The sequence below is a fragment of the Astatotilapia calliptera genome, chromosome 20 (assembly GCF_964374335.1).
Source record: "Astatotilapia calliptera chromosome 20, fAstCal68.1, whole genome shotgun sequence".
NCBI lineage: Eukaryota > Metazoa > Chordata > Actinopteri > Cichliformes > Cichlidae > Astatotilapia > Astatotilapia calliptera.
Window position 1 is genome coordinate 10,591,126 of NC_137441.1, and position 12,554 is coordinate 10,603,679.

The 12,554-nt window shown below is 37.7% G+C and overlaps 1 protein-coding gene across 5 annotated transcripts in view; it reads left to right on the forward strand.

The window, feature by feature from the left end:
- Positions 1–635: 635 nt before the first annotated feature.
- Positions 636–12,554, forward strand: part of LOC145422879 (microphthalmia-associated transcription factor-like) — a 30,797-nt gene continuing 18,878 nt past the window's right edge. For 3 of the 5 annotated variants that reach the window (XM_080294786.1, XM_080294787.1, XM_080294789.1), the window contains exons 1-2: positions 636–890; positions 12,106–12,346. In XM_080294786.1, the coding sequence (XP_080150912.1) occupies positions 787–890; positions 12,106–12,346 (345 nt within the window). In that variant the 5' untranslated portion in view covers positions 636–786. The remainder of the gene's footprint in view (positions 891–12,105; positions 12,347–12,554) is intronic. The other 2 variants (XM_080294788.1, XM_080294790.1) reach the window with 1 other exon arrangement.

A 12,554-nucleotide genomic window follows, 5' to 3' on the forward strand; every position in this document is an offset into this window, starting at 1 on the left:
TTTTTTTATTTTTAGAAACTCACATCGCTAGTCTGATTCTTACTTACTTCAAGGTCACTCTGGGTATATGTGCTTTAAAGGCTTAAAAACAACTCACTATATATTTTATTTTTATTTGCAAACAATGTAGTTATGCTTTCGCAAACTTGCTTGAACAGCATGCCCAGGTCACAAAGGCTGGGTTTTTATTTTTCATTTATTTATTTTTTTATTTTTTTGCGGGCGGTGGGCATGGTATAAAATAATTCATTTTTATCGTGATAGCAAATTAACGCCCTCCATTATTTTTAACCAATATTAAATGTATCTGCATTCAGGCAAAATGTGCAGACCATTTCTTTAAATGCAAAATCTAAGACCGCAAAGACGCACGGCCACTGGAGCAGACGCTACTAATTCAAAATAAGTCTTTACAGCCAATTATTACGAAATCCACATTGCGGGATAAATATTGCTTATGGAAATGAAACTGACATTTCAGTTTCACTGGTCGAGCAAAAAAAAAAAGGGGGGGGGGGGGTAAAAATCCCGTCGGATACTGCAGCCAATCAGAATTGTGCTGACGTTTACATCCCCGGAGCATCTTGGTAGTTGTAGTTTCTGGATCATTTTCAGCCCGTTAGCTGCAGTTTAGCCGCTGCCGCGAAGGACTACAGAGCTCCGGATCCTGGGCAGAAGCGGCTTGCGTTGACGGTTGGTACTGTGCGGACTACTGGGGCACGAATATCACCCGTCTGCTTTTTTTAAAAGAAGGTTTAGCGTCTCCAAAAGTTGACATCTGCAAGTATGCAGTCGGAATCGGGAATAGTTCCCGACTTCGAGGTCGGAGAGGATTTTCAAGAGGAGCCTAAAACGTATTACGAATTGAAGAGTCAGCCCTTGAAAAACAGGTCAGTTCTTTTGCCGTGGACAGTTATTTCTCACGCTGGAGCGTTTTGGGGGTTAAGGTAATAATTAGGCTGCAGACTTTTTAAAGTGTTGTCCAAAGTCTATGAATGTGTGGGCTTCCTCATTGATGTTACTGAAGCTGGTCCCGGGTTTCAGCCCTCGTTCCTTATGGTCATCCTGCTTGCATGAAGTTATGCAACACATGGGTGTTGTCTTGTCAACATCAACTTCAAATATTAGCTCACAGAGGAGCAGACAGGTCAGAGTTTAGCAAGGTGATGCTCTGCCTGTCTTGTGTTGATGGCTGATATTCAGGTGCTCCTAAAGCAGAATGGTGACTTATTGTTATTTATGAGATTTTTCTTTAAATCTCCCGAGAACTACCTATTTTTTAAGTATAACTGCATAACAACAAGTGTGTAAAAAGTGCCATAAGTCTACTATGGCACTACACCTTGTGCATTAACAGCTTTGAAGTGTCAAAAGTGTGTAAGAAAGTATTAACTGTTAGATAAGCTGTGGTAACATAAATAAATAAATAAATCAAACCTGATGTTTCTTTCAGTGGAGGAGTGTTGCCTTCTTTATAAGTTCACAGTTAATATTAAATGCTCTAAAGTTGTTTCACCAATAAAATAAATCAGCAACCAAAGAGGCAGACAAAATTTAGTTTTCAGCAAGTTGTTGGCCTATTAAAAAGTTGTATAACTTAAGTGCATGTAGTACTGGACAAAGTGCTCCAAGTCCTGACAACAGTTTATTCTTGTAAGGACACAGAACAGAAACAAAAAACAGCTTGCAGCACTGACGTTTACTAATTTAGTTTCAGCTTTGACACACTGAGGCCTCAGAAACATTTAGCTGAGTCAGATCTATGTGTTGTTTCACCTTTCACCCTTTTTCTGGAAGTAATGCACAGCAAGGTTGATGTCTTATACATGTGTCTTATACACGTGTTTAATGCAATGAAATGACAGATTTCCTGTCTACTGTGTAGCATATCAAAACAATACTGAGAAACTTTAGAAAATGCCCTTTTTGCTGTCTTACAATTTTCACTCTTACTAAGAGTGAAAACTGATCCCAGAGCTGGGAAATATGAAGCAAAATCTATGAGATGACTGGAAGGTGGACTTATTTTTTTGTTTTAATATTTTAGGGGACCATGTTTTTGTTCTTATTCTAAACACCTCACTGACAGTGAACTGTAGTATTCTCAATACTCAGTTGGTGTGATTGATTCAATTTAAATTAAGTATGAAAACATGTAACAACCACAGATCCCTTGGCAGGTGTTACTATTAAATAAATAATAAACTTTTTTCTATGCAATTTATGATTGCATATCAACCTTTATGGATGATTTCAAATCACAATGAAATACTGTTGGGGTGTAATATAAGTCGTAAGTTATAACATTTCATGCCCCTCTGTGATGAGGATGGTGATGACGATTATGCATCTATTACCAGGATGGTGTCAGAGGTTTTGTATTTTGTGTCTGCTCCTCTCTGTTACGTAGTTTAGAGGTGGTGATACATGGCCTCATTGTCAGGGCGAGACATCCAGAGGACAGTACGCCACTGTGTTCGGACAGAACTCTTGCTGCAGACGTTCGCTAGACTCCAGTTATTTTTTTTTTCCTTCCTCTCGTTCTTGATATTTTCTTGCAGATTTGCGGTTTCTCTTGTTTTCTCTAAATTCAATCAAAACACCAGTTAGAAGAACTGTTTGAGGAAGAACTGTCATCTTGGACAGTCTTAGCCTTTAACCTAGTTCTGCATTTTTTAAACTAATGTCTTCAATTTTTTCATTAGTGAAATGTCATTACACTGTTATACACCCTTGGCCTGAATCTGAGGCTGTGTTGTTTTCGTCGCTGGTGTAGCAGCAGCAGCAGCCATTCCAAGTATACGCAAAGTATCAGCACGGTTTCTGAATCTTTGCTGTTTGTTTTTCTTTATGTCATTTTTCTCCTGAATGTGTGAAGTCGTCTGAACCGTGGCTTTGATTGAAGGTATCCCACTTCCCCTTTCTATCACATGAAGATGACCCAGCATAATAAATAATCACGATGACTGTGCCATAAGACAGTTTTGTGCAAAATGGTTATAATTAGTTTGATTGATTACCGAGTTGTCTGATGTCTCCTAATAGCTGCTTAAGAAGTTTCTAAATTTGAAGTTTTGTGTGCGACAAAATGTCATCTTAGCTTTCATAGATCTATTTGTTTTTTGGCTGTCTGCGTATCAGTTTGACAGAGCACACAGACTGCTGCTGATGTCGTGCCAACCTTTTTGTGCCTAATATAGATGTGAGACAGGCGGCAAAACTAGTCTTCTATGCAGTGTAAATAAGCTATATAAATTTAGCAGGGAATGTGTTATATCAGAAACTGTGAGTCTAGGGATCTTTTTTTTTTTTTTTTGCACCCTCAGTCAATACAGAGGCTGAAAGTTTTGCTTTCTAATGAACAGACTAGATTTTGAGCATAGCTTATATTAAATCCATATGGATGAATAAATATGCAAATGTCTTACACAGAAAGATCCCCGGCCAGTAAAGATTAGCAGACACTAGGCAGAAGAAACCAAACAAACAAATGTGTTGCTTTAGTATCAGCCTCACAATGAAATTTTCTTGTTGCTCAATTAACATGTTTCCGTAACAATTTATGCCAGAATGATCACTTTTAACATTTAATGCCATACGTACATCTTTCAGCCACAACATTAAAACCCCTGCTTGTTATAAGCCACAAAAACAGCTGTGGCCCATTGGAGCAAAGACATTGGGGGTATTCTGTGGTATTCTGAACCTTTTTATTGGCAGACCCTTTGGTCATGTGGGTTGTGGGACTGGGTTTTTGCGGATGGAGCTTTGAACTTTTTGTCATTTGGGATCTTGGCGTGGAAGTATGTATCAAAGTTACACCTGCATGAATGCTGGATCCCAAGGTTTTCTGGCAAAACTGCAATTGCTAGCAAGATTGTCAGTGTTAATCATTTCATTAACTGTTGTTAGCGCATCTCTGTCTGTTTAAATATAAAGACTTCCTCAAAATCTTTCTTCAAATCATACAAAGCTGAAAATAAAGAATTGAATGAATGTGAAAACTTTACAATGGGACTTGGTTTATGTTGCTCAGTAAATATCTGTTTTAATAGCTCGCAATGGGTCTTTGTGGGTCGGGTCTACACTTTGGGTTCTCTGTCTTGGATCTTGGCCTGGGGGGTAAAACATGAATGGAACTCAAAGTCTCCTGAAAAAACTTTCTTTTACACAGCTGAAAATAAAGAAGTGTCAGATTTAAGTCAGCAAAAATTGAATCATAAATTACACCCCCCCCCCCCCACCCCCACCCCAAAAAAAAAAGAAAAAAAAAGACTGCGGTCAAAACTTTTAACGCTGCAAAACTCTGTTTACTTTTTTACTTTTGTTTTTGGTAAAGAAGAAATTATAATGAACCTTGGGGCACTTTGCATAATAATGATAGCTGAGAGAAGAAAATAACCTCAGGCTTACTGTTAATGCACACTCCTTACAGGCATGTTTGGAAAGATGATGGGCCTTGAATGTGGATCGAGTTCTTTGGAAGAGACATTTTACTTTACCTAAAAATGACAAGGATGCAGAGAAATACAGAAGAAATATTGTAGTTTTCACAACTTATTAGTGTCTAACAAGCAAATGAAGATCTTGGTCATTTGTAGTAATATTTTGGTAAGAAAATAAACCTTTCAAATTAAAATAAGGAAGAGGGAAAGAGAATTTAGTAAAATGATGGAGACATCCACAAATCAATTTAAGTTCTTCTGCAATAGAACTGAAGTACAGAATAGGCATTTAAGGTCAAAGCAATGAGCCAGTGGTCGTGAGCTGAGTCAGAGTTTGAGGGTTATGAAACTATGTGTCCAGAGCAGCTTGTTCCCACGAGGTGTCCTAGACAGAGATGCCAAAAAGGTTCATCCATGATCTAAGAAAGACCGAGGGGCTTAAGTGACACAGACAGGTGTTGAGGCTGGAGTAAAATACAGTCAGAACAACTTGTCCTGTAATCATGGTTATCTTTCTGCATTCTCACCTCTTATGTGGCTTTTCAAGCACATCTGCTTAAGATTTCCTCATAAAGAATAAAATAAAAATAAAGAAAAATCATAAACTCTACATCTTTTATTTACTGATTGATTTGGGTTTGCAGTTTTAATATTCCTGACGTGTGATCTTTGTCTGCCTCTGTTGGTGCCCAGAAGGAACTGCAATAACAGAGGAGGCCTTTGAGTGTCGCTTTTATTGACACAAGTCATTATTCTTAACAGTTAAAAGAAATGTAGCCTTCAGGCATGATCACGTCTGAAGCCTGCAACTAGATGATTCATTATTGATTAGTGCAGAATTAATTCGTTGTTTACTCAATAAAATACAAGAAGAACCAGAACCAGTGAATCTTTGGCACGTTCGCTTGAAAAAAGACGGAAATGACTCATTAACTATTTAAGCAGTAAGTTGTTATTACAAGGATATATAGAGGTTATAACAAGTAATTACTTGCATGCATTAGCTGTTGAAAAAAAACACACTTCACTGTTAAACAGCTAAAACAAATACCTTTACACGGTGACTTAATTATTAAATTTTAACTTGTGGTTAAGACGCACATAATTGCGTCTGTTTATTTTTTTTCAGAGTCATATTTTACAGCAACGAATCGTTACCATGGTTCATTTACGAAGAAAGAATGTGTTGATTGTCTGTCATCACCTTCAAGGAAAGCCGAGAATAAATCAGTCTCACAATGAAAAGCTGTTATGTTGTGCTTGCACATCATTGTTATATCAATGAACTTGAAAATCTTCTGCACTCATTCAACCTGCTGTAGGGAAACGTATCAAAGGCTCCTCCTTACTGTCCTTGGAAGCTCTACTTACTCATTGTTAAAGCACACAGGAAAGAGAGGGAGCTGCAGCTAGAGCAGGCCATCCTGCCGAACACAAGTGAGGGGAATTACTAAGAGCACAGAGCCTAATTACAGAAATAAGACCCAGCAAGTTCTAGTTATTCCATCCAGTCCTGGCTTCCTGGAAGCACATTGCAAAGTACCTGATTTTCTTTTTAGATGCTTTTATGACTGACCCTGTTTTGTTGTGCTTTTGTACTTGAGAGTGAAATAATTATGTATAAATTTTATTTTAACAGTTCTTTATGGAATAGCCATTGTTTTGTAGACCATTGGGTTGTTTGATTTTTTTAAAACGGCTATTATAGCAGCAGTCAGTGACAGTTGCTGCTTTACTACAGGTCAGGATATCTGTGAGTCACAACATTAAAACCATGTACCTAATAATGCGTAGGGCCCCACCATATCTCCAAAAAGGCATTGCTATATATAACTTTATAGGCTATACAACAAAATGCTGTTTTGTCTGTGTTTGATGATGCTAAGGCATTTCCTGTGCTTATGCAGTGTTTATGCACAGTAAATACAAAGTTTCTACCCAGATGTTTACCAAGATATTTGCAGGGTTGAACTATTTACCTAATTTAAATCATTTGTACAGTTGTTTTTCTGTTTGGTGTTTAGACAAATAAACAAAAAACAAAAAAAAATCACTTCTATTGCATTCCCTGTGTACAAACCCCACATAATTGACGGTCTAGACATGCATACAGATGCTTTCTATTTTCTATGATTTGCCTGCTTGTGACTGACTTCATACTATCATGCCAGCTGCACCAAGCTGCGCATGTTTGATCAGCACAGGAGTCCAAGTAGATCAATACACTGTCATGTAGGGTCATAATCACTCATTTGTATTCCAGCAGAGAGGTTGTGTAGTCTGCTAGAAGGGCAGCAACTCCTGCAGTTTGGTAGAGAGAAAGAAATAGGAGACAGGATTGTTACTAGTACTCAGTTTGCCTGTGTTTTGATTAGATTGCCTATTTTCACTGCTCTTATCCTGTGCTCACTGTATAGTTATATGCAGTGTGGTCTGCGTAAGTCACTGTCTGCTTCCTGAAAAACACACTGAACGGCCACCAGCGGGAGAAAAGTTGAGCTTTAATGAGTTTAATGTGGTTCTTTAGAATACACCTAATCTGGGGAGTGATGTTTAAACTAATGAAAATAAGCACATAGTGTGTCTTTTTTTTTCTTTCATGTCAGTTCATTTCTATTGTGTAGTGTGCCAGCCTCTTGCAGCAGCAGAACATATGTTGCATTCTAGTACTATTTCTTTTTTTTGCAGTTGTCATTTGAAAGTGAGTATTTGTATCAGCCATGAAAGCTGTAAAAAAGTCATGCTAATATGTACACATATTTAGTTCAAATTAAGGTTAATGTCTCAGCAGATGAATGTGAAGTCAGCTTGGTAGTGTCAAACTTATTATTATGCACTGTGAAGGTCAAACATGAGAGGAAACAATAAGCAGCATATTTTACAAATAAAGGGAGACTTTAAGGTTTAAATAAACCATTTGAAATCCTTTCAGTTTCTCTAAAATGCAGTGTCACTTGGCAAAAGCAAACACGTTTTTGAGTTATGATACTTTTGAGATACAAGATTTTCACAGGACAGCGACCCCTACTTGGTTGTAGCCCATCTACCCAACACGTGTCGGCACATGTCTCTAAGCGTAACACTATCTGCGTGGTTTTAAAGCGGCATATTGATGGACAGTGTGTTTCCAGTGGACGCCTGCACGCTCCTCTCTTCTGCTTTGCTGTTGCTCTGCACGGGGCTGGTCCTATGCCTGGGACTCTGCGTGGCGATTGGAGCTTCCAGGCCGGGCCCTGGAGCCTCCCCTCTCTGACACACTTTCAGCGCTGCACCACCAGCATGACTTTCACTGCTCTCCAAGGGCGGGTGGTGCACCTTCAGGGAAAAACAAACAAATATGGAGGCTGTAGGAGTGCAAGTGTACAGACCCTGTTCATTTGATTGTCTGTGAGTATGGCGCCTCAGCATCTGTGGTATTGCTGCAGTGCATTTGGGCTTTATTTTGGAATCTATATGTTTGTTCAACACTATGTACACATGAAGGGCACCATGCACTGGGCTATATGTGGGAAGTAGTCTTGGAAGATTTCTCCTTGTGTTTTTATGTGCTGAATAGTTTTTGTATGTCAGGATATACATTTATCAGTCTATTATAGTTAATTGCAGCTGGTCACTGGTCACTTATAGCGAGGGAGCGAGTACCTGAAAAGCTTAGAAATCTCATACTTAAGACATAAAGTTAATAACAGAAGAGGTATCATGTTTTGGCATGCTAGTTATTTGTTTTTTTTTGATGAGACTGTAATGGTAGAGTTATTATTCAGTCACACAGAAGTCATTAGGTCTGCAGAATGATCGCCTGTCAATTACCAGCAGTTTTACAGCTGCAGTGCATCTTTATTGGAGAGTATTTTCCTTTAACAGCTCAGTGTTTTGACTCTTCTCAGACTTTGTCGCTCCACAATGTTACTTGATTTCTGTCTTGATGCAGTATTGCAGCTGAATTTTCCTGGTTGTTTGTTGTCTTTAGTGTGTCACTGAATTCTGCTTCAAAGTCTCAGCGCTGACAGTTTGACTAATGGTGAAGTATGATGAAGGCACAGTAGTGAGCAGAATCAGAGGAATCATGAGTTGAGTGGGTGGGACTCTTCAAGACTGTACAACCATTGTTTTTTCCGTTTTTTTCCCTTGAGATACACACGAACATAAGAGGAGGTGTGCGCACACACGAATGAAATTTTAAAAGGACAAAAGAGCTTTTTATGTCTTTCATGGGTTTGTTTGGCAACGAGCCAACAAACAGTCAAAAGAAAGAAACAGAGAGAAAGAGACAGAGACATTCAGCCTTGCCTTTCTGAGAGGTTTCTGGTCATTCGTATACACAAACACAAGTCAATCAAATTATTAAGAGCGTATTAAAAAAACGCCATGAGGTCATATGTTGTACAGTTTTGTAATAGGGCAGCTAAAGATGCTAAAGAAATAAATGTGTTTTTTCAGGGTTCTGAAAAGAGAAATTTTGCAATTTTCTTAAAGTTTATAAGAAAAAATTTCACATTTATGAAAAAATAGCAAATTTACACAAACAAAACAGGTGCATTTACAAAAAAACAAAAAGAACATAAAAATTTACGAGAAAAAAACTCTCCAAAGTCATACTTTTATTTTATTTTAACACTACCCCTAGATCATGTCATATCAAATTTTTAGCCTAAAATGCTACCTCCTACAATGCTTTGAATTACATAGTGTTGCGCACTTGTATCAGAATTTTAATTCGGTTACAATTATTTCTTCCAACTATTATGAATAAAGAATAACATGGTAATGCACTTTTGTCCTGCTGTAAAACTCTAAACTCCACCATAAATGTGCAACAAGTTTAATTCAGCTCAAGCCTGGACAGCAAGCTTTTCAGAATCAGTGTGGTTTTCACATCATCTTTACAAATTATTTCTTAATCAATTGCAAAGCGGTTATAAGTTATAAAATTATAAGAGACTTGTCGATTGTAATTTTCTTGAGCAATTCTGACTTTTTACTTCTGCCAATGTCAATTTTTTACTATTTTTATATGCTTTCTAAGAACCATAACTTATAGCATATACAAGCAAAAACAGGATACAGGATCTTCTCTCCCATAAGCAACATCAAAATAAAGGAATATTATACTGATAGTCTGAGGACCATATACACTAGTACAAAAGGATGCACAAAGAGAAATCTTGTAGCATTGTAAGGCCTGTGAGCAGAATAGAGGCTTACTTGGTTTAGCTTCACTTATTTGACAGGTTTCTAAAAGCAATAGTACCTTCACCGAGTCACTCATCACTTACTTTATTTTTAGTTGTTTTGTTTTTTTTAATTCAGTAAAGCTAAGTTAGCTTTCAAAATAGGTTTGCATGTTTAAATTTTTCTTAGTTAAAAATAATTCCTTTTAGTTTACTTTTTATTAGTTTCAGTATTCATTTTACTGCATTATTTTAATAAGTGGGCTATTTGCCAGGGGCAAGACTTAGGAAGTTTGTAATGGCTATTACTATGCAAACATTTGACTTAAGAGTTATGTACACATTGTGTTCTCAATAAGCACGCACCAATGCCTCCTCAGCCTGGTTGTGTTGACAAATGTGAGCAAATTTACAAAGACTAAAACAAAAAACATTTCCTGTAACTGATCATGTAATTTTAGTTTTCTTTCCAACTTTTCACTTTTATGTAGGTTCATAAAGTTCTTTTCACACCAGTTTTTGCTTTGAGTTTAGTTGAAGTTAACTATAACCTTGACATTTATGCACAACACAAATTCAAACAATGCCATACAAACTGTGGACCCACCCAAAAACTTTGCTCAGTAGCACTCCTGGTGGTCAGAAATTGAGCAAGCCACTCTGTGCATCTAGAAGCACGTAGTAAAAAGCAAGCACTTAAGTAAGTGGTAGTTTAAACTGTATGCTACTGTGTTGCCCTTTTTATATTCTTTCCACACATTACAGCTTCTTTGTTAAATTCATTGTGTTTTTAAAACCTCCATGAATGTAGCTGTCAGATACGTGAAAATCCAAATTAAGCAGAAAGTTCCTCAAGTTTTTAGGAGTACTGATTTCTAGTAGGTGATAAAGGTACTGTACTATCCAGTACATTTATGTACTTAAACTATTCAGTGTATATTATGTTTTTTTATTTAAGCGTTCATTTAAAAAAAAAAAAACCTGTTCATTTTAACAAAAGCTGATTTCTCCAACAAAAAGCATTCAACATGTAACAAACGTGACTAATTATTATTATTATCATTATTATTATTATTATTAATCAGCTGTAGTTTATCCAAAGAATGTAACAATAAATCCATCTGTAGTTCCAAATCAATTCAAATGTCACATTTGAACTGTAAAACCAAAAGAAAGGGAACAGAAACGAATTTGTTCTTGCAACAAACCGTTGATCATTTAATCACTGAAGTAGATTAAAGGAAAAAAAGAAGAATCAAAGCCTCTGGCTCTGGCAGAGGAAATCAAGAGTTTTAGATCTAGTGACTTTTGTTATGAAATTTGTGGGATGAAAGGAAACACAATCGCCCAAAGTCACACAGCAGAAGGAATTATTCTTTTGAACACTAAACCTGATTCCATATATTGGGTGAAGCACAAAGGAACAAAGGAAGAAACGTAGCTGTTGAATTTAGACACCCAAACCACTGAAGTGCTTCCAGAGAAAAGCCAGAGTTCAGCCTGTGTTTTGCTTTTATAATATATTTTATTATATATATTTGTTATACAGTATTGTTTTGTCTAATATCTGGTGCAGGGTTCAGTGGGTGTGGTTGTAGACAATGAGATTATATCCACTGCTGAGGGGAGATTTATGGTATGTTGAGGGCTCAACACCCACTGAATACGCTGCAAGCTGAGGCTGTTTGACTCCGCTGGCTAATTAGTGCGATTACTGCACAGCTGGATTGGCCAGACATTTTACTGAGTTTTATCAAAAGGATCACTCACTCGATGGAGGCTTTGTCCCGACAACTTCTGCTTCAGCAGAGACTCTCTATTTTAGGACTTCAGGACTCTGTCTGGGGAGTAGCCATCTAAATTTAAAAGAGTGGGAAAACTGAAACAACCTTTACAGACAAAATGTTCCTCTTTTTGTTTTGTCTACAAATGCAAAATGCCTGTGCCTTCCAAAGTCATTAAAATCACAACATTGTTTTCCTTTTTGAAAGGACATCTTAATTGATAATAGATCTTGATAGTAAGTGATTTCATGGAGGTTCAAGTATTTGTTTTCTAAGAGCAAATAAGCAGGGCTGCTTAATTATTTATCTTTGTAAAATAAAAAATAGCAACAAAAAGTGCTCATTGCAAATTCCCATAGCTTTGCTTGTTCTGTTTGACAAGCTTTTGACGATGGCTGATCATCAAAGGTTAAAATAACAGGTTATCAACATAGATCAACCAGTCATTTAATATTAATTTTTGCAGAACAAAAGCTAATAGTTCCCTTTTGACTTCTTCCCCTGAAGTCATCCTCTCTGCCAGTTTTCTTCATGCTAACATTGGCTTTTTATTACATCCATCGTCCCTCAATTTTCTTCTTTTTTTCTGGTTTTCTTGACCCCTTTCTAACCTTTCTAGCACTCTTTCTTTTCACCTCATCTTTCTAATCGGACCCTCTGCCTTCTCTCTTATCTTATCCAATCATCCCTTTCTCCCCTCCGCAGCAGTCCGTCAGACCAACACAGTTCATCCAAGCCCCCGCTGAGCTCCTCGGCCATGACATCGCGCATCCTGCTGCGGCAACAGCTGATGCGGGAACAGCTTCAGGAGCAGGAGCGGCGGGAGCAGCAGCGACAACAGGCCTCCCAGTACACACAAACTACACAGGCCCAAACGCCTGCCATCAATGTCAGTGTCCCGGTCAGTTTACCACCTGCTGCACAGGTCCCAATGGAGGTGCTAAAGGTAAGAAAGCATGGTTCAAGTTTCTGATGGTAGGGAGCAACAAAGAATGGGGTGGTGTGTATTATTAGAAGGCTGTTACGGTATCTGTGTAAAGTTTCCACTTGTGGAATTAAACTTTGTATGTGTCATTGGTGCAGCCTGAATGGTCCAGATGTATTTATAGATTTTAGTGACTCGTGCATGAATAGTCGGGCAATCATGGTTTACT